Here is a 25,667-nt window from a genome sequence, read left to right on the forward strand (position 1 = left end):
AGTAGTGCTAATATATTTGTGAATAGTGAAAATGGATGTTTATTTATTGCTCAGTGAGCCAAAAATACTGAAGAGGTTTTGTTCTCTGTGGGCCAAACTGAATGTTTTACAGTATGGAATCTGTGTGGCTGATCTTCCCTGAATGGAAATAGTATACGTGGCTCTGGATAGCAGTTCCTTAGTCTGAGTGTTAAAAGCTTTTATCATTGAGGAATCCATCTGACAAATTTCCCCACTGTTGCTTGAGAAACAGAAATGCAAAAAACCAGTCATTTGTTTAGTTCCCATGTCTAGGGCCAAACTTCATTTCCTAAAATGTTGAAGCATATTGCAGTATGCGTTTCTGAATACCACATTTTATGTGGTATGCACATTCTACTTATCTGTCTAGTTCAAGCTGTAGATGAGGTCCATCTGTGTGTCCAGATGTGGACACGTCTTCAAGATATAATTTTTTTTTTCCCCCTTGGAAAGGGGAAATATGGAGAAACAACTGCAAAGTTTCATATGGGTCATTTCCTGCTTTAGACTCAGTTTGGACATAAACAACAGACTAGTTCACCATCCATTCTTCTTCTTCTTTATCCTTCTGCTGTTGATAGGGGAGTGGTGCTCTTTTGCCTCTTCACCACAAGGTCCACACTTTTAGGTATGCCCCTCTGCCCATCATATGAACAGTTGAACTGCATCAAGCATTGTCTTGAAGAACAGCTTTTCAGTGTGAAGTGTTGTGCACATTCTCTGGAAGCATCCATGTTTCCATGTGTGCATGTCAGCTCAAGCTGTGTCCTAGCAAGGTACGTGTGTATTCCTCCTGTTGCCCATCCTCACCTTTGATTGAGGCCTGTCGCCTGCTGGAGGAGAGGGTTTGCCAGGTTGCCAGGAGCCCCCATTTAAAGTGTTACAACTTCATGCATTCATTCATTTATTCACTGACAGCCCATCCAGAAATACCTGCTGACCCAAACTTGTGGTTTTTGTCAGTGGGAATTTTCCCATCTATACGAGAAGTTGAGGAAGACCTGTCTATGGCTATTTGGGAAAAGGAGATAGTATTTCTGTCCACCAGTGACCTGTGGTGACTTCAGTGGTTGATTTTGATTGCCACATCCGGAGTTGGGCTTGCAGATTCGAGATGAAGGAGTAATAACGCTTCCCTTCTCAAAAATATTCCTTATTGCCAGTAAAACTGGTCTTCATCCAGCCCTGTAGAATTTCTTGGACTCCTCTTGGCAGGCTCTCTTTTGCCAGGAGCTGAACCTCCTGTAAACATTCTTAAATTGATGGTGGTTGCAATAATTTTAGAGACTGTAGCCCATACTGCCTTGCTGCTTGTCACCATGTGAAGAAATAAGAGAAGGAGGTAGTAAGAAGAGCAGGGTGGGAGGAGAGGGAGGGAGAAACTTGTTGTGAGAGACTTTGCAAAGTAGTAGTTACAGATCCTGTAAGCTCTTCTAAAGAGAGGGTTGGTTCTGCAGTAGTGCTTTACCATGTTGACAGCTGTGTTATAATTGGCTCTTCTGTTGTTGTTGCAATTATGACAAATACTGTGGAGTGTGTCTCTGGTCATAACGACATGCTTTGAAAGTGTGAGGAGTGGCAGTACTGTGTGTTGTTCTCCAGCCTGCAACACTAACAATGTAGCATCCACTGCTGACAAACACATTTTTTTAAATTGTTTATAGTTAATACTTTATCAAATATTTTGCCCAGAGTGAGAGGCAACATGTATATTATTGTAAAATATTTACAAGGAAGCATTTTGCTTTTAGCTTCTGTTTAAAATACTCAGGAAAGCATTTTTGAAAACAAAGTTCAAAAGAGCAGGAAATATTTTTTTTTTCTTTTGAATTCTCTAAAATATTTGTGCCAAGTGGATAACATCAGCTTTACATGATGTAAAAATCAAAGTGAAATTTTAAGGCAAATCTGTTAATCTCTCTAGTCATACTTAGTTTCTCTTGGGATGACAGTTTGAGCCTTTCAGATATACTGTTAAGTCTTTCTTATTCACTAGGTGAACTGCTAATGCCGTGTTTGCTATGGAATCCAGCACTGTTGAGAGGAACTCACAGCAATCCCTGATAAACACAAACATATGAGGCAAACACATTAACTTCTTGTTATGAAAGCAAGATGGCCTAATGCATTGTTATAGATATTGATTCTCGTGTGAACTCCTCGCTTCCTACGGTTGAAAGCACATAGCATGTTAATGGCATTTCATGTGTCATTAGTAAATTCCAGTACCCCAAAAACATTTCATTTCAAAAGTTTTACTTTTTCAAGTCAAAGTGCAGAAAACCCCATTTCAGTATATACTGCATTTGGTTTGCAAAATTGATCTTTTCAAAACTTGAAGTTTAATAGTAGAGCAGTGACATTTGTGAATTGCTGCCGTTTCATTTTGCTGTGGCAGCACTGGTTGGAAATGCAATGGTGCAAAAGGGAGAGGGGATAATAGGTTTCAGACACAAGCTGGTGAGTGTGCTAGGGAGAGATTAGGCAAACTACTACTGAGCTGCATCTAGTTTTGAGACAAGTTGAGATGGTAGGAGTTATTGACTTTAATGTTTAAGAGGGTTTTTGGTTGTGTTGTTTAGATCCTTGCAGTAGGGTAAGCCTTTTTGTGGAGATCTGTATAGTTCTGATTGTAGGCTAAGTCCAGGACAAATTTGCTCTGTAGCATATTGCTTTGAAGTATTTGGAAAGTAAACATAATGCATCCTGAGAGTTCCAGATTGTTGGAAGGGGGCGCGGGGGGGATAGGGCTCCAATTTTTTATGCTGTTGTCTGTCTCCATTTCATTTTTTTATTACATTCTTCATTATTGGGTAATGAGGTTTATTAGGATGAGGTTTATTAGGTAAATGAGGTCCCAGTGAGTGAAAGGGATATGCAAGCCTCAGAGAATGTAGACTAAGTGCACTGCCTCTCTGCATGGATCATTGCATAAAAGTGGTGTGTGAAGTGAAATGAAATGCTGAAGTGAAATCTTCCTGTGTCCTTGACTTTTCTCCTTGTGAGAATTTTCATACCCAGGTGTAGTTCTTACCTATTTTTCTTGTTTTGTCATTCAACAGTTTGGATTGTGAATTGTAAAGACAGCCTGTCAGTGCAAATTTTGAATTGGGTAATAGAGTCTCTGGTTCTTCTGATGCAGCTGAACTGTACCTGTTCAGAGATCTGCAGATTGCCATGTGATTTGTAGTTCATAACTTTGTTCATTTAAAATCAGGATTCAGTCCTGATAGTCCTGGAGCTAAAAATCCCATGTGCGTATTACATCTTACCATATTCCCAGTAGTTTAAAATTCAGAGAAGTCTTTGGAGAAATACAAGAAAATATTCTCAATTGTTTACAGCTGAACAGTGTCAGTGCAAATCTATTGTTAATGTGTGGGTCACATTTTTCTGGGAAATACTTCCACTGCTTTTTTTGAGTTTTCTGCAGAAGTGATGAGAAAGGGCTGTTGAAGTGTTTTGCCAGCTTTCTTGATTGAACACCATTTTTTGCCCTGTGGGACTAGATTGCAAACGTAGGATTGTGGAGTTTTGTGATTTGGTTTATCCTGAATTTTGTCTGTTTGCTGTTTACATGTAGCACAGCATTTACAGTGTGTTCTCTATTGTGACAGTTAAAATCAGTGGTGTGTGGGTTGAACACATCTAAATGTTTAGGGTATCTTAAGTTTAGAAGAAAGTCTTGTTGTTTGACAGAGCTCTTTTCATAACCAAACTGAGGAAATTTTGTGGAACAAAAACTTTTGAAGAAAATTATTAATAGTCTTAGAACAAATTAAATTCTTTTTTTTTCTTCTACTGAACATTCCATAGTTCAAATTGTAACCTTTTATTGTTGAGTATGAATAAATATAGATATATATATAGACTATATGTACCCAATTGCTATTACTGAACCTGAACTATAGAAGGTTATTTTTAATCATGCTAATAACTATACTAAAGTTTTGTTCTTTGCTAAGTTTACTTTGTTTTCTATGCATTTCTGGGAATATGCTCAGCTAAAGAGGAATCCTTTAAGAATTGTTTCTTCCTACACTTAATCCCTTGTATATTTGCATTGCTGCTTTATATATGCTAATAAACTAATTTCTGTTTCTACCAGTAGCCAGTGGGATTTCAGACATTTAAAAATCCTTTGTTGTTTTTGTACATTATAGGTTGCAAACAATCTTTGCAAAATTTGATGAAATAAGAAACTCTGACAATATGATTTTAAGTAACGTCAGTGGTGAGTATGAAAGATCATATCTTTATAATCAGCTTTAGATTAATGCAAGATAAGTATTTAAATAATAGCATTATCAGTGTGAGATAGATGAATAGCAACATGTAAATGCTAAGAAAATGAGACACTTGATGAAACAAGCTTGTGCACTTTACTTGGAAGTATTTGCTGGATTGTGGTCAGAATACAATTGGAAAAGGTGTTGAAACTGCATGGAAACAAGCAGGGAATATTTAATGAGTTACAGATGTGCTCAGCAGAGGATAGAAGAATGCTGCAAAGTGTTTATGTATGGGAAAAAAGATCAGATGAACCTTTATCCTTAGTATGTTTCTAAGAGAAAAATGTACTTTAGTGATGGGTGTGTTTGATACTTTCTCTGTTAAAATTATGTATCATGATTATAATACAGGGAGTTTAAAATTACAGAAATAGGAGACTGCAGCATTCAAAGACAATTGTTGAAGTTAAAACTTCATTGAGCTTGAGCTCCTTATTTTGGTGTATTTCAGGAAAAGACCAGTGTTGCAGAAAATCCCTGTTGCTTCTTACTGCTTTATTGCTACCGTAATTTTTAGTATGAAAATTTGATTTAAAACTGTAAATTATGAAAAAAGTGTTACATAACAGCAAAACAAAGGAGGTGCCTTGGCAGTGGCGTTAGCATAGTCAGTTTTGGAAGCCTCATTGTCTTCTGCAAGGAATCAATAGATCTTGTTTTATTAGGAAGTGTTTCTTCATATTAATTTGTCTTTGAAAGTAACTATGTTGATTATGGTCTGCTGTATCTAAAAAGTGTAATTGTTCAAGAGTAGAAATATTTTGAGGAATGTATATAATTCCTTAATGTACTCAAATATACCTTTTTCATTTTAAATTTTCTCACCCTTTTCTTGTTAGTGTGAAAACAGAAGTGACTGTAGGTTCAAAGGAAAGTGGTGTTGTAACCTTTTCTTTGACATAGCAAGAGTTTTCATGCTGCATTTTGCTTTGAAATAAAGCATTGCAATTCTTGAACACTTAAAAATTGATTTGTAAAAATTTATATCTTTTTTTTTAAACCCACAGCATTCCAATTTGGGTAGGAATGTTTTACATAAAAATGTAAATGTTTATATTCTGTTATATTGTAAACTTACTCATTATGAAAGGGTGAACCATTATCTTTTGCATTTAATATTAATACAGCTGCGTAGGTTTCATAGGTTTGAGAGATTCAGAGATGCATTTTACATGGGTATTTTTTCTGTCAGTAGTTCTCAGGAAAACAGAGAAAGTCACAAAGGGGAATATAAGGATTGAAATTATTTAAATATATAAATATATATATACCATGTTGCTGGAGTAGTCCTATTTGTCTCCATTTAAGAGAGTTGAGAAAGTTTATTTTGAAGCTATTTTTATCTCATGTGCAAAACACAGATATTGATGCTGATCTCTGACAGTATAAACCATGTATTTTGTCTTGTAGGTAGCAATTTCTATGCAAAAGTTATTGTGGTTCTGTTTTGGTACCATAAATGACAGAATCCCTCTTAATACGTTGGTTTCAGTATTTTTTGCTTGAACCTAGTTCATCTGTTGCTTCCATCTAGGCAGTTTTTCAATGTTATTGAAAGGTATTCTTCCATTGTTAGTGCTTTATCTTGGCTTTGTGCTTCAGTATTCTCTGAAGGACAATTTGTATTTACTGCTTGCACGTGTAGATGTAAAGTTGCTGTTGAATTCCTGTGGCCTTGGTTCCAACTTTTCTTTCAGGGGCTTTATCAAACATCTCTGGATAAAGGCCAAATTTTAGTGACTAAATACATCTGTTACAGTGTTGAGGATTTTTTTTTTTTTTTTACTGCTTTGTATATTTTGTAGTAGGGTTTGGGATGGTGGGAGTGGGAATAGGGTTGTCTTTCCTAAATGGGGAGGCAGAGGCAGGATGAAAAGTACAAAAACACTTCATCTGGCTTTAATATCATTAAACTCCATAGTGGGGCTTCTTAATAGCAAAAGAAATGGCTTTTTGCCAGGTGGAGTTACTGTCCCAAGTAGGGTGACTGTACTGATGGGGGTTCTGTTCAGTGTGTGCTGGATAGGGAGGAACTTGTTAATACAACCTCAGAAGATATCTTCTTCTTCATGGCCCTGAGTTGCACTGCTGTGGTAGTGAATATTTGGTGTGTTGACCTAGTTTCTGAGAATCCAGAGATGTGACTGAGGATTCTCTCATGAAATAATACTAACGTCAGTTGTTCAGTCTTTTTATCCAGCATGTACTTAGGAAGAAAAACAGGAATAAAGAGTCAAAGCTTGCAGCTTTAAACAACCTGATTACAAAAATGTTTTCCATACTTTATTGATATTCAAAACAAATATATATTTAAAAATACTGATCTAATACTTGAGAGTTTTAAAAGACATAATGTTGGTATGCTTAGGTGTGTGAGAGAAATACAGGTAGGACAGGACAAGGTTTCCTTCCTGCCATCTTAGCACATTGGTAGATGTAATATCTGACTTTTTCAGTGTGCTGGAGGGGATCTAGTGAGAACAGTCCCTTCACTCTTATGTTGCCTCTTTATTGAATCTGGTCTCTGATGGAATGGTAAAGAGCGGGGGAAAACGAGTTACTGTTAGGGACTGACAGATCCTCTTCAAGGGTAGACAAGGTGGAAGGCACATTCAAACACATATGGATGGAATAATTGGGGTGGGATGTAACAAGGAGTTTCAAACCCAACACATGAGGAGGTGCCATGTCTAACAAGGGACCTGGGTAGGAATCTTATGATAAGAGTGGCCTACAGTCTTAAATAATATCCCACTGCTAACTTGCCTCTCCAGCTGACCCTTGATTTTTTTATTTTTTACTCTAAGATGTGTATAGTAAAATCAGAGATCATTTCTTTAATGTGAATTATGTGAATGAATGAGCTGCTATGCAAACCTTGGGATTTGTTTACATTTATAATGATGTGTATTAAAAGAATCATATCAGGATGTTTGCCTGTTAAGCAATATCTTACACGTGCTGCTAGTTTTGCCCTTTCACTCCACCAGAACTATATGTAGCCTTCCAAACTGGAGAAGATTCTTTAAAGCACCCCCCCACCACCATTTTTCAGCAAGTGAATGTTCATTTCTATGGAAACAGAACTGGCAGCCAATCTCAGCACTACAAAAGCACTTGTTTCTGCTGCCTGAGATTTGTAAATACTGTTTTCTTTAAGAGAATTCAAGCAGACTCCTGTATCGGATAGTAGTGTCATTTTTGAGATAGGGAATTAAAACAAAAGTAGGGAAACTATTAATACTGAGCTCCCTGCTGCACTCAGCAGAATGATTGGGCTTAAGATAAATCGTTCATCTCTATTCAACCTGTGCACTTTTTCCATTTTAATATTTAATGGCTCAAAGGACTGGCTTTACAAACACAAAATACGACAGGTAGGATGTATGATCATAGTGTAGGGGAGCTGTGTGATGTGTGATAAAGATGCAGCTGAAATACATGTTCTCCTGGAAAAAAAAGGGCAAATAAAAATCCATAGCAGGAGTGTGTATCTGTTTTTCCACATTACACTATTGTTTTTTATTTCCCTTTGCTGTTTTCTATTTGGAAATATAGTTACTATGGAGACAGTGACGACATACTCTTAATAGAGCTCACCAGTGGAGCACAACATGAATATATATCGTTTGGGAATACTGGTGATAGCTGCCGTGATTATTTTATAGAGGTTTTGAGCTGCATGTATTCCTTTGATGTGCTCAATGTAAGCGGTCAAAATGTAACCACATCATTTTCCATTTCAACTGCTCTTCCTGATGGCTTATCATTTTAAATAGGAAAATCTACTGACCAATGAAGTGTACTGGTCAGTTCAAGCCCATTTGGAAGAAAAGGGCCTCATCAGGCTGATACTTCCACTGGTTTTAAGGAATTTGACTGAGCTTTTGGATTGTCACTATAGGGAACTGTGTCTGGCTCCTTGCAAATGCGTGGTTCTCATGCTCGGTGCAACAGCATATGCTGCAGTCTGCCTGAGTTTTAAACTTTTCTTTTGGCAAGACTAAGTAAATTGGTACTACTTACTTGCTACTATTTTTTTTTTTTTTTTATCACTTTGGATTGCACTCTTTACCCTCAGCATGTCACCCAAAAGGTACATTCAGGTACAAACTGATCAAGTACAAATTCTGATCAGCAGCTATCAGCTGATCAGTGTGGGCAGGCTGTCATTGATGCTCCCAGCGTGTGTTGCACATATGCTTTGGAAGCAGTTTCTCTTTCAAAGGTGCGGGGGGGATTTCCAGAGAGGTCTCCCGAAAACTCAAAGAAAGAGGCAGCAGCTTTCTTCAACGGAACCCCTTCCTACTTCCTATGCCTTTATTGTTTTTTTCATTTCGTGTTACGTTACGTTTTGGTTGATCTGTGTTCCGCAGGGCGCTCGTCCTTTACCGAGGCTCTTTCTCCTCCTCTGGTTTCGCGTTCTGTGGCGGTGGCGGGGGGCAGGGCTGTCCCCGGGGCTGTGGGCTGTCCCCGGCGGCGGCGGGGGGACGCGGCGGGCCGTGACGGCGGGGGCGGAGCGCCCGGGGGGCCGGGCCGGGGCCGGGCCGGCGCGGAGGCTCCCTCGCAAGGCGGGACTGCTATTTTGAAGCGAGGCGGCGGCTGCAGCGGCAGGGAGCCGGCGGGGATCCGGCCGGGACCCGCCGCGCCCGCCCTCCCGCGGCACCGGCGGGCATGATGGCTGTGGGGGACGGTGAGTGGGGAGCGCCGTGCCCTTGGGGAGCGGCGCGGGGCCGCGGGGGCTCTGGGCGGGCCGGGGAGCTCGGTATGGCAGGTTGGTATCGCGGCTGGCGGGCTCGGCTTCCGCCCGAGCCGGGCAATGGGCGATGGATGCTACGTGCGGCAGCCGGAGGGTACCGGGCACCGAGCGTGGCAGCTCCAGCCCTTCTTGGAATTTTAACCGTGCCTGGGTTTCTGGGATGGCCCGTGATCTCAATTATTTACTACTCTGGCCGATTCCGCTGTGCATTTTTTATGTTGGCGTTGTGTTTACCCCTCTCGCCTCGGTGTTACTTGTGTTGGCCACCTCTGCAAGATAAGGCAGAATTTACTACACCGCTCTGTAAACAAGCGGATGTTAACCTGCCCTGTTGTGTGAAGAAATTCTTACTTATTCGGCATAGCCATAAAATAAGAGCCTTGCTGCTAGATCTGGGGATGTATATTTAATAAAGACATGGGATGTTACTACGTTTCCTTCGCTGCACAGTGTATTGTTACACAAACCAATGGAAAGTAGGTCAGTAAAGCGGTACAGACTATATGGTTGTGTTTTGGTTAAAAACTAGACTTATGTTTTGTCTTTAGGACACCCCTTGGGTTTGCGTGTCAGCCAGGTTCTCTGAGCTTAATACCTTGATGACTTGAAATATATGTGTTATTATTTCTGGAGAGACTTGAGGCACATTCATTGGACTTGCAGCAAGTTTAGGGATGAGGTAGGATGGCTATGCTTTCACAAGTGACAATGTATGCAGATTTGCATAAAGAAGATGGTTTATAAAGATCACAGATTAAGATCAATTTTTTTATCTGAATTTGCCAAAACAGTAGTTGTATTAGTCCTGGGAAAGACTCTTTATTGAGGCAGCCTGAAATGTGTGTTTTCCACTTAGTTCTTTCAAATGTCAGAGACCGAAAGAGTTAATGATTGTGACCAGAGCAGTGAAATTATGTCTGGACTGTACAGTCCAAAAAAAAATATAGGTGGTTCTCTGATGTTTCTGGTTTTGTCATTTGCAAGGTGCAAGGGAAGTCATGGTCTCTGTAGAACTGAATAAGTACCAAGCTCACTCTTGCTGAGATTTTTTTTTTTCTTGGAAATGTTTTTCTTCATCTTTGTTTCCTTCCTGTGAGGCAACACAGTTCTCCATGGTGTAAACATGAATGGTGCTAACTTGCAGGTTAAGAACACAAGTTGTAGCATGTTAAGAAATAGCTGTGTTCTCTAGGCAAAGCTGTAGGATTTTTGTCATTCTGTAATGGTCGAGGTTTATAAAGTGAGGGTGGTTGTGGAGCTCTCTTCTGTATAATTTAATTCGTCATTAACAAAGGCACTAAGAACAAAGTACTGTTCAGGCAGTCAGCTGACATTCTGTGTAGGAGCTTTGAGCAATAATGCCAGATACAATTAACAGTGTAGGATGATTATGTAGCTGTTGGTCTCTCTTAAAACTACTGCTTACCACATTTACAAGGAATTCAGTCTTCTGATGTTGTGTTATGAAACTGCAAGGGAAAACAAAACCTTAGTTACTGTTAAGAAAACTTCTTAATCTTTTTTTCTAAATTTAACGATGGTTTGGCTGCGGTGTTTTGTTTTGCAAATATTCTGTATATCCTCCTAATACATGCAACACAGAAGAAAATGTTTTAAGGTTAGTGATTCTGCAGCCTTTGAGAAATGACTTTCCTCTGCAAAATGTCACTTTGTTGTGGCCAATATGTATGTTTAACTTAATATTTGTGAGACTCGGCTGAATGCATTATGCAGATATTCTAGAGAGGAGATTTTTTACTTGTTTTATTTGGTTTGCTCACTTAATCAGCCTGGATGTATTATGGAATTGCAGAGTATGGTTGAAAATGCTATTTAGAAGTGGTAATGTCAATTTTATCTTGAATGCAAGACCTTGGCTTATGGGAACTTTCTGGATTTTTTATTTTCAGTCTTCTTGAGCACAAGCAGAAGTGTAAATAAAACGTGATGCTTAGCAGTTGAATCTTAATCTGATTTCTCAAGTGAAGATTAAAGGGAAGAACCAGATTTTCTTTTGCCCCCATGTTAACTGTCTCAAGCTCTCCAAGCTATTGTTGGAAGAATGTGGAGGGGGAAAAAAATAATCCAGTGCTTGTGGCCCAGCAAACAAATGGGCCGTAACTTCCACTGTAGCGGGTGCGTGCCAGTGGGAAAGCACGCGCTGCCTCAGCCTCAAAGGCATTTCTCATACTGGTGTGAGTGCAGGTCTGGCATTGCCCTGCAAGTTGTGGAGGCTGCTGAGGAGAGCCAGCCAGGAGCCGTTCCTCGCTCTGGTTGCCGTGTTCCTTGGGGAGGATAATGCATCTCTGCCATTATCCCTTGGTAACCAGATTAGGCTGCTGAGGAGGTGGCGGCCGGAGTCGCCGTGTGCACATCGCGCTGTGCGCTCTCCGGGGTTTGTAGGCCAGCAGCTTCCACTGCTGTTTCCTCTCCTTTTTGGCAGTCTGTGCTCTGTTACCCTGTGATTTCATAGGTGAGGGACTCCCTTGATCCTAGCTGAGCAAGGTAATTAGGATAAGGACGAAATTATCTGCCTAAAACAACAAATAGCCTTATAGGGAAGATCAGACATAGGTTTTCTTAAGATGTACTAAACATATTGCAGTACCAGACATAAGGTATTTGAGGGCTATCTAAAAGCATATAATCAGCTTTGTAAGAGGACATACTTGGTACACACATTTGTTGCACTAGGGTATACTAAGTATACTGTTCTGTATCATACAATGAATAAGCACTTCTTTATTTATTAGTGTATTTTTATGTAAATGGCATACAGTGTAATGATGTTTCATGACTTGAAGCACTTGTCACATTTTAGGTGATAAAGCATATGTGACTGGTTTATAAATAGAAATTATCCTTCTGTCTTACTGCATCTGCATATCAAATTTTGTTTTTTGTCTTCTTTCAAAATACTTGATTAATCTATGCATGGTCCTAAAGCGTGAGAACAATTATCTTCCATTCCCTGATGTTCTTCTCAGGGAAGGCTGTCTTCCTAAGTCTTTAATCTGATTAACTAGTTTCTGTGAAGTGTGGGTGCTGCACAGCTTTAATATTTTACTTTTGACTCAAAAAGGGATTGGACATATTAAAGGCACAGAAGCTACAGTGATGTTTGAGACATTAGCTTGCTTTAAAATATATGTTATTTTAGTGCATGTGGATTTCTGAGGTGTATTTCTGATTTTTCTTACCCTCTGGTAGGAGACTTTTTAAACCAACAGAGCCCTGTGAATGCTGATAATAAAGCAATTGCTACACTGGCCTAGAAATTGGCCAGGCAGTAACTGTGGTGCTTTGTACCATTCAGAGCTGTCTCCTGGGGGTGGGAATATAAAGAGTAGCAGAAGTTTTTGGGTGGGATAGAAGTGTATCACTTATTACCCTGTCTGTTCTTGTTTGGGCCTATGTTTTCTTCACCTCACCATGCAGACCACACCTGCAGTGGTGTGGTGTCCTTTTCCTGGACTGTGGAAGGGCTGTGCAGTCCTTTTCCCGTAATTGCTCCCCACCCCTCCTTGTCTGTTATTAGCAGTTGGTGGGCACATAGTTTGGGAAGTGGTTTGGGACATGGCTGTGCCTGAGAGAGCAGGATACCATGAGCTGCAGTGTGATTTCTGTTCCGAACCAGTGCAAAGCTTCTTGCCACAGAAAGGTCATATGCTATTCTCAAGATTAGCAGAGATTCTGAGCTGTGTTTTGTCTGTAGAGTGCAAGTACTGTTGCTAATGGCAGTAAAAGAACAGTGGGAAAGTGTAGCAGCTGAGTGGGAGAGGGAGGGAATGTGTAAACAAGCCAAGGGCTGTATGAAAAGATGGAGAGAGAGAACGGATGAATACAGCAAGGTTCAAGAGTGGCGTGAATATTAAAAATTATTCAAGGAAGAATTCAAAGTGCAACTCAGAGCATTTTTAATTTAAAAAACAGAGCTGCGAACATATGACAGACACAGTTGTTTTCTCAAAACCAGCATAACTTCTAGAATGATAAGAGCACCTGATTTTTTTTATGTATTCTAGGGTAATAACTACAAGTTTTGTCTTCCTGTTTCTAACTGACATTTTCAAAATGTCAAAGAATTTTGTGGGTAGTGGTGATTTTTGTTGTTTTCATTAAACATGAAACATAAGTTCACTAAAAAGATTCCAGATATGTTTAATCTATCATCCAAAAGTGTTGGTTATCTGGAGTACTGGAGTCAATTTTTATTAGCTTTTAAGAACAAGTTACATAATAAAAAAATTATTTTGGTGTTTTCCGTTATATCTGCATGTATTTGATTATTTTTTGGTGGGGGGTTGTTTATTTTAATTATTTTTAAAAATACATTTTGGGGAAAAAAAACCAAATTAAAAAACCCATTAAAATTGTGAACAACCGCAGGAGAAATTTAAGCCCTACTAAGGGTTTCCTTTCATAGATGTTGCACGAATCTTCCACTTGACTGGTTGGATATTTGCCTTGCAGGGTTTATTTTCATCTTTGTTATCTATGAAATACCAGGAGTATTTCCTTACTGTTACATGTTATTTTTAATAAATACTGATGAGCAAGTAAGCTACATTTCGGTCATTTCAGTGTCTGAAATGCCTTCAGAGGAGGTGAAGGGTCTCCTTTAGTATTGACCTGAATCAGAAATTCCATTCTGTGCATTGTATTTATAAAAGCATCTTAGTTTTAAAGACTTGTGGTTTTGTCTGCTTTCTTTGCCCAGCTTGTTCATCAAAATGCACTTTCATAGCAACAGCTGGAAAGAGCAGTTGATAACTTGAAAATGCCTTTTGAAAACCAGCTGTGTATGTAGACTCTTACAAGAATTAACTACAATTTAAAACTCACAGGAATTTCCCAGCTATATGGAGTGTAGACAACAAGATTTTCATGGTACCAAAATCTCTCTGGTACCTCTTCATGTGTATTTAATTGATGTGAAAATTCTTCTGTTCAACTGAGAAACACTTGAAAGCCCTCAAACTTCTTGGAGCCTGAGGAAAGGTGAGAAGGACTGAAGTTGTAGAGCATAGCTCTTAAGAGCCTGCAGAAAAACCTTACTTTCTTCAAATTAGATACTTTTGCTTTCATTAGATGTCAGGAGCTGCATGGTGTTCCATGATTGCCTAAGCAATGAGCATAAGTAGATTTCTATTTGACAAAAAATCTTTTTATCATTATGGATTGTTTTGTTTGTTGACCTGATAAAAGTCGTTTTGTCAATGAACTTACACAGTGTAAGGTTGGCTATTGAACTTAAAGGTCAAACTTCCTACATTTCTGTGTAGGTTGTTTTTGTTTAAAATTTCTTAGCATTGTCGAGTCGATTTTTACAAACTCATTAGAAACACTGTGAGGGAACAGTCTCTGTATATTATTTGGGAGTTGGGAGTTTGTGGGATCATGTTCCCACAAAATCAGAGAAATGGCAGCTACTGAAGCTGGCTAGCCATAGATTTTCCAGATCTGGTGTGAGTTTTTTAGCTTCTGGGGTGCTGGTGGATGAGAGGCTGGACATGAGTTGGCAGTGTGGGCTTGCAGCCCGAAAGCCCAGTTCTGTCCTGGGCTGCACTAAAAGCAGAGTGGTTAGCAGGGCAGGAGAGGTGCTCTCTGGTCAGTGAGTTCACAGGAGGCCACAAAGATGATCAGAGGGCTGGGGCAGCCCTGCTGTGAAGACAGGCTGAGAGAGTTGGGGTTGTTCAGCCCTCAGCAGAGCAGGATCCAGGGAGACCTCACAGCACCTTCCTATGCCTGAAGGGGGCCTACAGAAAAGCTGGAGAGGGATATTTTATAAAGGCATGGTGAATGGCTTTAAGCTGAAAAAGGTGTATTTAGACAGGAATTTTTCACTTGAGGTGGTGAGGCACTGGAGCAGAGAAGCAGAGAATGTCCCATCCCTGGAGGAATTCACTGCCAGACCGGGTGGAGCTCTGAGCAGCTCGGTCTGGTGAAAGGTGTCCCTGCCCATGGCAGGAGGGTTGGAACTAGACAGTCTTTAAGGTGCCTTAAACCCAAACCATTTTATGATTCTATGTTAAGAAGTCCAGTCTGAGGAGAGTTGGGCCTCTTAAAACCACCAGTTGTATTACGCACAAGTGAAGTGGCAGCACTGAGAGTAAAAGAAAGGTAATTTGCCATATTTTCTTAATCTGTACTTCTGACTGTGTAAGGCAGAGGTCAGGTGGGACAGTGAGCCAAAAGGCCATTAGCAACCCCTTTCATTCTGTGCTGTGGTCTGCATGATTTCATGTGCAAATTCTATCGTGTAATTCCTAAGCTACATGGATCTAAAATGCAGAAAAATAAACTTCTCAATATTTCATCTGCTGTGTGCTCATATTGCACTTTCTGCTTCTAAGATCCATGTTTTATCTGTCAATCCGCCTTACTGTTTTACATTTTCAACATGCAAGTGGAGCTGAACATGCAGAAATCGGCCACACTAAAAACTAATGCAAATGTTAGCTGCTCTCATGATCTCTCTGATGGTAGACTTACATTCGTCACTGTCACGCTCTAATAGTAAATCCCAATTTAAGCCCCCTGTTTCTCAGCCTTCTCATTGATGTTGCATATATCCTGTGCCCCTTCCCTATCACATATACTTGTGATGTATGTTAAAGATGAATGAACACAGCACTTATGGGTGCCTCTCTTACCCTTGCTGTGATGTAATTGATAGTTTGAAAATTCAAGTCATTAAGCCCAGGTGCTTCTGTGTCACTGAATTAAGTACTGGGAATGTCCTGAATTGCATAGTTTCTCAATGGATATCAGTTGTTTGACTTAGCTGCAGATAGGTAAATATGGTGGTTCTTTTTGCTACTTTTCTGAATTTACATGCATCAGTAATGCTAGGCATATTATTTTAGTTCATGGATAGTAGTTTTTAGATAAAACCCACTTTTGTGATAAATATATTAATTTTAAAATACGTCATTGAATAGATTCACTGATAATCTATGGAGAATTGGATGCTTGATGTATGACCAAAAAGAATTTGTGAAGAAAGAGATAAAATTACTTCTGGGGATGAAATAATAAAGACAGAAATTAAAACATGCCTACTGAGCAAAGACTGGCTGTTGGCTTACAGAGTATTTTAAATGCAAATAGTGGAGTTGATACTTTAAGAAGATACTTGAAGTGGCAGCTTTTTCAGAGGGCAGCTTAAGCAACTGAGTGAGGGGTTTGGCCACAAGTGAGTACAGGATTCAGAAGGGCTTCAATGGTTAAATAAACCATCACTTCTGGTAGAAATTAGGAGTCTTTTATGTAATGTGGCTCATAAAAATTTGCCAGGTATTGAGTAAAAGTTCTGTTAGGGCTTTTTCTTTTTCTTTCTTTTTTTTACCATGTTTTAAAATGAATTACTTCCTTTTATTTTAATCAGTATTTCCCTATCCAGTGTCTGGATAGGGAAACTCTCTGAGGGAGTAGTCACTCATTTAGCAGAAATCTTGAGTGCTCCAGAAGTTACTGTCTTTCTCAGCTTTAATTCTGGTATTTCATAAGAGAGCAAAACATTTATGCTATGGTAGGCATGTTTTACTTTGTGCTAAAATAGAGGAGTATCCTGTCAGTTTCTGTGTTACAGCTAGTGATTCAACCTGTGTGTTTAAAATGCCAAAAACTTTCAGTATTTGATTTCTTATGCAAGGCAGTCTATGTCCTTCTACACCTTTTTGCCTTCCCCCTGCCTAAAAGGCACCTGACTTGTTAATGCTGGACATAGTGCAGGGTGGTCCAAATAGCATGGCCTAGGGCAATAACATAGTCCAGATGTTGAAGAACAATAACATTATGTAGTTTTATTTTCAGCCTTGCTGTTTAGTCTTGAATCCTATTTTAGAAACTGACCTTGTCATGAATTCTGGAGATCCTCATTATCCTTTCTCTTCCCCTTTTACTGAGAAAATTGTGTGTTTGCTAATAGGTTGAAGACTACTAAGTGTTGATTCAGAAGGCCATTGAATGTGCCTCAGGAAGGATGTAAAGACAGTGAAATTGATGATTTTTAAAGTACAGTGATGCTGACGGCATCTTCAGTTTTCAGAACATTTGCTGGGAAATGTTCCTTTACATTTGGGAAATGTTACACATTTGTAACAGAAGTCCATTTGCAAGAATTTAGGAAGGACTAAATTATTAATTCATTTAAACATGTGAACTGTGGTAATTTTACAGATATTGTAAAAATGCAAAATATGGCAAGATTTGCAGAAACTGTCTTAAACTTTAATAGGTAAAAATTAGAAAAGTACTTGGGTTTACAGGAGATATTCTAGAGCTAGAAATGGGAATGAAGCTTTACTTGGGAGCAGAATTAGCTCAGTTGCTTATTTGAGCTTATTGCAGCTTTATTTGAAACCTGTAGTTAAGTCTTGTCTTTCATCCAGACAGTAGTAAGATAAACTGTAAGAATAACTTTTCTGTGGAGTTAGGAAAATAGTACTGGAGATGTGTTCAATTTTTTTGAATTAATCTTTTTTTAACATAGTCCTTCATGAAACTGTGGACCAGAATAGATAAACTACTAATGTCTTTGGAGTATGCCTGTATTACATGTGGATAATTATTTTGACATGTGCCACTGCCACTCCTAAATGTTTCTTTTTTTAAATGTTTGTTAGGTCTAGTATTTTCTTCCTCATTTTCCTTCTTTTATTTTGTCCTATTCATTGAGGGTCATATTTTAAAAGAGATCAAATGCATACAGCAGAACAGATCAATGCATACAGCTTCCCCCAAAAGCAGGTGTGAGCCTCTTTCAGTGCTGTAACTGATCAATGGACTGTAGGAGAGCTGTATTTTGCTTTGCTTGTTGGAAAATTAGGGGAACTTTATTAAAATTTGAGATCAGATCGACAGCAAAATCTAACTGATAAATATTTGCCTTATTCCTGCTACTGACTCTTGCTTCCTTTGCTCCTCTGCTCCTCTTACTTGCTGCCTTTTTGATTCTTCTTTTTTTTTTTTTCTTTTTTTTGAAGACACTAGTTCACTGGAACTGCCTGAAAAAAATAGCATGTTAAAGAATATAAGTTTATATACGTTTAAGAACTTTGGGGGTTTTTTGAACCAAGGTTTGTTGTTCTTCGAGCGCTGTTCTCATTGGTATTTTTTTGTCTTGTCTATCCCCTATGAGGTTACTGCAGAAAAAGGAGTCTCTTCTGGTAGGAGTTTGAGATTTTGTTGGTGAGCATCAGCATGTATTGCACAGAAGAGAACCATTTGCCAGCACTATCATTGGTACAGTTGCTTCCTTCAGGAAGGCAAAGAGGAGGAGCAAAGGAGTAAAGTTAAATTCATCAGTAATGGCCTCGCGTTACTTCTGTGCCTCCACTGTTGTCCCAGGAAGAGCCATGCTCCATCACTGTGGGAAGCAGGCTTTTGTTTGAGCATGAGAATTTTTCTCCCAAAGTTTAGGAGCCCAATACCTGCTGTGGCACGGGGAGAATGCCAAGGAATGATGCCCTTATGGTAGATCTGAAGCTTCTTAGGTGCAATTCATCTGTCCAGCCATAGGTGTCTGGTGTCACCACAGGCCCCCAGCTGGGTAATAATTAGCATTGACTCCATGATTCTCAGCAGGCTGATCAATCACTTTATTATTCTGTACTTATTAAGAAACCCATTGGCCTTGCAGACACTCAGGATACAGGTGGACCCAACTGGTCCTTCCATCCAAACACCATCACCACTGGCCAATTAAGAAAACACCTTTGATAAACAAATCTCTATAACACATTCCACGTGTTCAACAGGTGCAGCAAGTGAAGATAAGAATTGTTTATCATTATTTTCTCTGGTCTTCTCACAGCCTTCCCCAGGACAATGCCTGGGAAAGTTGTGCCTGTTGCTCTGTGTGCCCAGAGAGCTGCTGCCACTGTGTGGTGCCACTGGAGGTGCCTTGCAGGATCCTCAGTAGCCACGTGGAACGAGTGGGTGTGACACAAGAACTGCAAGAGATCTGTGGCCTGCTGGAATGTCAGCTGGCCGCCAGACAGGATGCCCAGGACTGTCTAAACTGGTTTTAGATGACTGTGCTTAGGCAAATGAATCCTGTCCTTTGTGTCAGGACAAACAGATTTGGACTGTATGGAATGCCTGATGTGTAAGGGATAAAGTTCTCACTCAATGATGTGGGGCATTGGCTTGAAGTATGGATTAGAGGGATCAGCTAACTTGATGCATGTGTAGCGCTTGCGGCTTCATTTTCATGCTTGACAGAAGTTGTTGTAGGCCACACCAGTTCATCTGGAATTGAGCTAATGATCCAGTCCCAGATGTTCCAAGTAATTGATGCAGTCTGTGTTTGTAAGTCACTAAAGGGAGACTGGGCTGGTGTCTTGGTAGGCACAGGATGGGAGAGTGACTAGGAAATTTAAGAGTTCATCTCCTTGAGGTTTTTCTGCTTAGGCAGGATTTTGCAATTGTCCTCATAAATATTTTGTGGTGTGAAAGAGGAAGTGTTAGCAGTAGGTAAAAACCATTATTTGTTGGCAAAGCTTGAAATGATCAGTTATTGAAGTAGAATTGATACAACTGTTTTGAACAGAAGTCAGTTTAAAAGCAGTTTTATTAAATATGTAAATATTAAGTATACTGTGTTTTCTAGTTTGACTCTTGTCAGGCTACAGTAAAATACTGCAAGTTGGTATTTACAGCCCTAGTTATGTTAGACGTGTAAGATGTTGCTGCTGAAAACTGTATCTGGATTTGCCTTTATTGCCAGCTTTAGTTAAGTTTTACTGTAGGGGATCCAGTTTTTTCACCCTCATGGTGTCACTTGAGGATCTCCTTTAAGTGAGTTAACTTTTGATTTCCTGCTGCTGAGTAGCACAGATAGAATATAGATCTTGTATTTGCACTGCTGTGTAGGTGATACTGTGTTTTGTTCTTCTGTTATTGACTATGACTTACAAAGTATTAGACACCAGAATGTCACATTAGTTATACGAATCTTCAAACCAGATAAGGTGGAGGCTTGAGTTGCAGTAACAATAAATGTATTCTAATTTAATCTTCTTTGAAAATGAAATATTTTTTCCCTCTGGATATGAAAAACTTCAGGTTTCTCCCTAGGAGAAATTCCTTGTCATTAGATATATCTTTACATTTACTGGATACATAATTATCTTTACTGCTGTATAGGCAAATCACAGTAAGTAGTTTGTTCCGGAGTTTAAAATATTGGGAGTACTAGAATGTTCTTTGAATATCAAGTTTCTTTATAAATGTTTATGCTTTGATCTCTCTGAATACTTCAGAAAACATAGACTACACATTTGTGATCTGGCCCCCAAGAGTAATGCTGCAAAGAAGATAGCACATATATTTTGTTTATTTTTAGTTCAAATGACATTGTTTCTTAAGAATTTTAGTCTTTAATGCTCTGTGATAGTGCAAGTTTTGGTCTGTCTGCATGCATTTAATCTTCAAATAACTTTGGTAAATCAGAAGCTCTGAAAGTGTAGTGGACTTTAGGTTCTGATGTGTCCTGCAGGTTGGTTTGGTGGGTTTTTACTGGAAAGATTTCTTAGACAGTTCTTCAGAAATTTTGTAGAAATGCACAGCAGTTTGTTGATAGCAGTTCACTTGGTGCACTGTACCTGCAGAGCATCCCCTATGGGCAGATATCTGCCCACCATTAGAAGAGAAAACTTATAATGCTCAGATCCTGAGTTCTAGCTTTGTGAAGGCAAAAACAGCCTTTTCTTGAATTTTTTTCTTCCCATGCTTTGAAGTTGTTCATCTGGAAGAGAGCTTGTACCAGAGTGAGAGCATTTGGTGCTCATCAGGTTTCTTCAGGAGTTTTTGGCAGTACAAGATTCCAGGCTCTTCTCTGTACAGTGTGCTTACCTCCAAAACTCCCTATGCACTATGTTTTAAAATACTGTATATCAAGTACAAGAACATGTTGTGGGATTTAACAGAGGCTCAGTGTCTTTAGTTTATTGTGTTTGGCTTTTAATAGGTTCTGTGGGTTGCTAGCAATTCATACAGCTTTTTATATTTAGTACCTTGGAGCTTTGTTTTAAAACACTGTTTGGATAATGCTTTCTCAACTGTCAGGTCTATGTGCATATGTAAAATTTATACTCTGAAAGTGTTAAAATGACCTAGAATGAAAATTATCCAGCCATTTTAGAATGAAAAGAAGTTTGCATCTATCAGATGGCTTTGTTTTGAAATACCAATTACATTTAGGCTTTTATGACTTCTCCTTATAGAGATATATTTTGCTTGTAGTCTGCCTAAAACTAACATGAGAGGCACAGTTTGATACTGAAATACAGCGATCCCCATGCTGTGTGTTGGCTGTCAGGAGCTCCATCCCTGCTCCTCTGGCCAGCCAAAGGCTCGCAGTAAAGCCAGATTGAGCAGAACTGCTCCTTGATTATGCCCTGGGGAGCAGCAGTTACAACTGGAGCCAGGCTTCTCCATGCTGAAGTACATGGAAGTGCTTTTACAGGAGCTTCCAGCTAGAGCATCATTGCAGATGAGTGAGAGCACATGGAAGCTGCATTGTAGGGGATCAAGTATTGTGCTCTGTTTTCATGAAGTGCTGTAAATACAGACTTCTGGTTTTGGATCTTCATAGTGTAAAGCATATTTCTGAAAATGGAATGTCCCTAAAGATCACTCAGGATTTTGATGGTAAATCCTAGGGAAGTAAAAGTGTAAAGGCCTAAAAGGGTGGGGAAAACCTCTGGTTTCTTTAAATGACTGTGTGAAAATTTCCTGCTTATGTTTATTTAAAAAATAAACAAATCCAGAACAAAAGAGGATCAGCTGCATTATCACTTCAGCGTTAATAGAATTCAAACAGATCCTTTTCAGCCATTAATTTTACATGCTTATGGTACTGTACTGTTATTTTGGAACACTTCAAGTAACTGCACAGCAATTTTAAATTTATTTTAACATAAACCATGAAAAGTCTGGTTAAGAACAGCCATGTATCAGTGGCTTCAATCAGTTCTGTGTATCTTAAGAAAAATAGGCATTTATTTTAAAAAGATGAGTTTTATGTGGACTGAAAAACTGTATAAAACTATTTCATAGTGTAGATTTTTAATGCAGTGTTAACAATTGTTAAAATGTATGAAAAAATATTATTTAACTAGGCAAAGTAATTTGACAGTATTACCAAGAACATTATTTAATGTATCCTCTAATATACACATTGGGTCGAAACATTTGCTTTTGCATTTTTTTTTCTGAAATTCTGTTTGCACATTTTGGGGTTGAGGAGTAACTTCTAAAATTATCCATCCTTGATACTCCTTCATAATGAATTGTTTGGTAAAAATGAAATTATTTCATCTGAGTCATTGGTTCCCAAAGTACACAGTTGTTTGGGGTTGTCTAGATTTTTGCTGATTAGGAGATTTTGCATAAATAAGCAAATGTTTAGTTTCTATTTTTAGGATTGTATTGCAGATAACTTTATTGTTTCAAAGGCTTGTGCAATATTTGCATATCAGTGCAGCATTGTGGAGCTGTTGGGTAGTAGCATGAAAGTCTTGCCTGTTTCTTCGTCAGATTTGAAAGTGTGCAGTGACAGAACCATTTTTTATTTGCAAAGCCTGTTTTCACTTTTAGTCTGTTTTCATGATTGCATACTCACGTGTCAGTGTTGGTCTGATCATGCTGTTCAGAAATCTGCAAGATATTTCTAATTTAAAATTACCTGTAATGCTGCGGGTATCCTAGATATTAACCCTTGCCATTTACCCTTCTATGACAGTGTTTAAGTCATTTCACTTAATCTGGCCTTTGTGCTAGTGCTTTTCTTTGCTCAAATTCTTGATGTCTGGTTCTATTTAAGATAGTGAGAGTAAAAGCATCAGGAATCAAAATGTATTCTGGCTCAGCCCGTATGCTGAGCGGGAGTGCTGTTCCCATGGCAACACACAGGACAGTGAGGGGGAAGGCTGATGCCTTTTCCTCCCATTCGGAGAGTTTACAGATCCAAACAATTACTCTTAGCAAGATTCACTTAAAAATCAGTGTTTATAGGAGAGGAGCAAGTAATGTTAATGCAAATTGGTAGTATGCATCCATATTTTTCTTGTGATGGTTTGTTTCTTTGATCATGGAGGTTCATTAGTGCAAAACACAGCTTTTGGCAAATGCTAGAAAAACGTGCTAACTATAGCAGCAGTGATGTTGGACATGTTAAATGCAGGGTGTTGTGACGTTCGATGGTGCTGCCAGTGCTGCTGGACAAAACCTTGCTATACCCTTTAATGTAAGCTGCCTTCCTCTGGGAGGCTGCATTGTTAAATATAGTTGACATTTCCCTGGGAGCAAGTACTGAATTAGCAAAGGGTAAACAGTTAACTATTCCAGAGATGATGAAGTTTTGCAATATATATATATTTTTTTTAACAAATGGCAGGTTTTAGAGCAGGTAATATGCTAAATTGGTTTTTCATTACTGTAGTGCAGCTGTGTCTCAGCCTCGCCCATTTTATTTATTATAGGAACCATAGGCTGGATGTTTTCTGTGCTAAGCTTATAGATAAATCCTTCTTCCCTAAGTGGGTGGGGAAAACATGATGTTCTACTGTTGGAATATGTTGGGGTTCTTTTAAGGCACAGTATTTTGAATTGAGACTGTTTAGTCACTAGGCATGAATTTCTTTCATGATTAAAAATACACAAACCTGAAATTATAGGAAAGAGGAGTGCAAGCCCTCTTTCTGAATATTGTCTGCCTGTCTAATTTTTCAAACGAAGGATTGGAATAGTGGCAAATACCATGTGTGGGAATGAATTTATTTGCATGGAGAATTTTCACCTTTTCCTCTGGCGTTGGCTCCCAGAAGATGATGTCACCTTGCAGCTCATTGGTTGTGCAGCACCTAGTGCAGGGAAGGGAGAGAAAGATGCCGGCACAAATCTCAGTGGTGGATCTTGGGTGTTTGCGAGCAGATTTTGATAAAATCTTTGATTGGTATTAAGAATTTACTGCGTGTGGCCATGTGAGGTGCTGGGTCCGTGCTAGGGTGAGGGGATTGAAGAGCTATCAGAGGAATGAGGCGGCTGATCTGCAAGAGGATCTGTGATTGTAAGTTGAAAAATCTGGGTGGAAGGAAGGAGACAGGGAGTGCTAGTTAGACACATTGTGGGAGGATGTGTAGCAGAAAATGCATGCATGAGTGAAAGAAGGAAAAGGAGAAGCATTTTTCTTCGGTAGACTGCAATGATAAAAATTATATTAAGGGCTTTCCTTTTGGGAAAATATTAAGAAATGATTAAAAAAATTTGGTCTGTGCAAAGATGTTTTTCCTTTGTGGGAGTGGATGTGCAGGATTCATTTTTTTATGCTTAGTTCTACTGTGGTTAATTATGAAGCAAAAATAATATTTTATAAGAATGTGAAATGTGGAAAATGCTGTTTATCTCCCATTGTCATTTTATTCCTAGATCAGAGACAGCAGAAACTGATAAATACTTGTTTTTATTTATGCATTTTGTGAATTTCTGTGAAATGTGAAGGAAAATAGTTTGTTAGGAAATGAAAATATGTCTATTCTAACTGCTCTGTTTTTATTTAACATATCTTTTCTTAGACAAAAGCTTTGATGATGAAGAGTCAGTGGATGGAAATAGGCCATCATCAGCTGCTTCAGCCTTCAAGGTTCCGGCACCTAAAAAGCCAGGAAATCCTTCAAACAGTGCAAGAAAGCCGGGATCAGCTGGTGGGCCTAAGGTTGGAGGTAATGTAAAGCTATTCAGATTCTAATCAGTGTTCCCAGAAACCTTGCCAGAGAGGCACAAAACAGAGAACTTTGCAAGGTGATGTTTAATTCATGACTGCAGTATTTTTGCAGAGCTGAGAACAGTAAGGGACCCTGTTTTATGTAATTATTCATCTGGAAAGGTGTGTGCATATCTGTCTGTTTTTGTGAGTGTACACTGAGCTTATAAAGGTCTCTTGTATTATAAATAAAATTAATGTCTGGAGATAGCATTTATGTTGGTGAATGGAAAAAAATACATATATTTATATGCATATATATGTATGGGTGTCTCTGCTGGAATCCACACTGCACTTATTGTATGCATAAATATCCTGTGAAATTCTGGAGAAGGTCTGTGTAGATAAAATTTTTACTGTAGGTCTGCACTGCTTCACGTGGCTAGAAAGGATTAGCCATCACCCAGAGCCCTCATCAGAGGTGTGTGTTACATCTGGATGACTTTTATTATTATTCTTTTAACTGTCAGTATTGTGAAATTGGTTATGAAAGATAAAAAATGAGGGCCAAAACCCTTGGCAGGAATTTTTTGCATGGTGTAGCTCTAAAGCAGTGTATGAGGAATGCTTAGTAATTATGATCTTAGAACAGGGAAATCCGCATTTTTTTAGGGCGGGGGTAGCCTAACAAAAGCAACTGTTTACTGTTAAAGAAGTGGCTGCTTTTTTGATGGTTCATGTACATATTAAAAAAAAATACATAATTCTGTGGAGATACACCATGCTTCTGGTACAGGGGTTTTATGAATAAGTGATTCTTTTAGTAAGGGGTTTCTGTAAGAGTAATTTTTCCATGTTCCTGTTCATGTAATCTCATATGTGA

At 38.9% G+C, this 25,667-nt stretch overlaps 1 protein-coding gene across 27 annotated transcripts in view; it reads left to right on the top strand.

Moving 5' to 3' along the window:
• The window catches only part of CLASP2 (cytoplasmic linker associated protein 2), a 148,582-nt gene that overhangs the window by 33,661 nt on the left and 89,254 nt on the right, over positions 1-25,667 (top strand). For 20 of the 27 annotated variants that reach the window (XM_064704948.1, XM_064704952.1, XM_064704950.1 and 17 more), the window contains 2 exons: positions 4,185-4,255; positions 24,657-24,803. In XM_064704948.1, coding sequence (XP_064561018.1) covers positions 4,185-4,255; positions 24,657-24,803 — 218 coding nt within the window. Of the gene's footprint in view, positions 1-4,184; positions 4,256-8,856; positions 9,007-23,949; positions 24,152-24,656; positions 24,804-25,667 lie in introns of those variants that run through there. The other 7 variants (XM_064704964.1, XM_064704966.1, XM_064704976.1 and 4 more) reach the window with 2 other exon arrangements.

Source organism: Zonotrichia leucophrys, chromosome 2, assembly GCF_028769735.1.
Source record: "Zonotrichia leucophrys gambelii isolate GWCS_2022_RI chromosome 2, RI_Zleu_2.0, whole genome shotgun sequence".
In the NCBI taxonomy this organism is placed as follows: Eukaryota; Metazoa; Chordata; class Aves; order Passeriformes; family Passerellidae; genus Zonotrichia; species Zonotrichia leucophrys.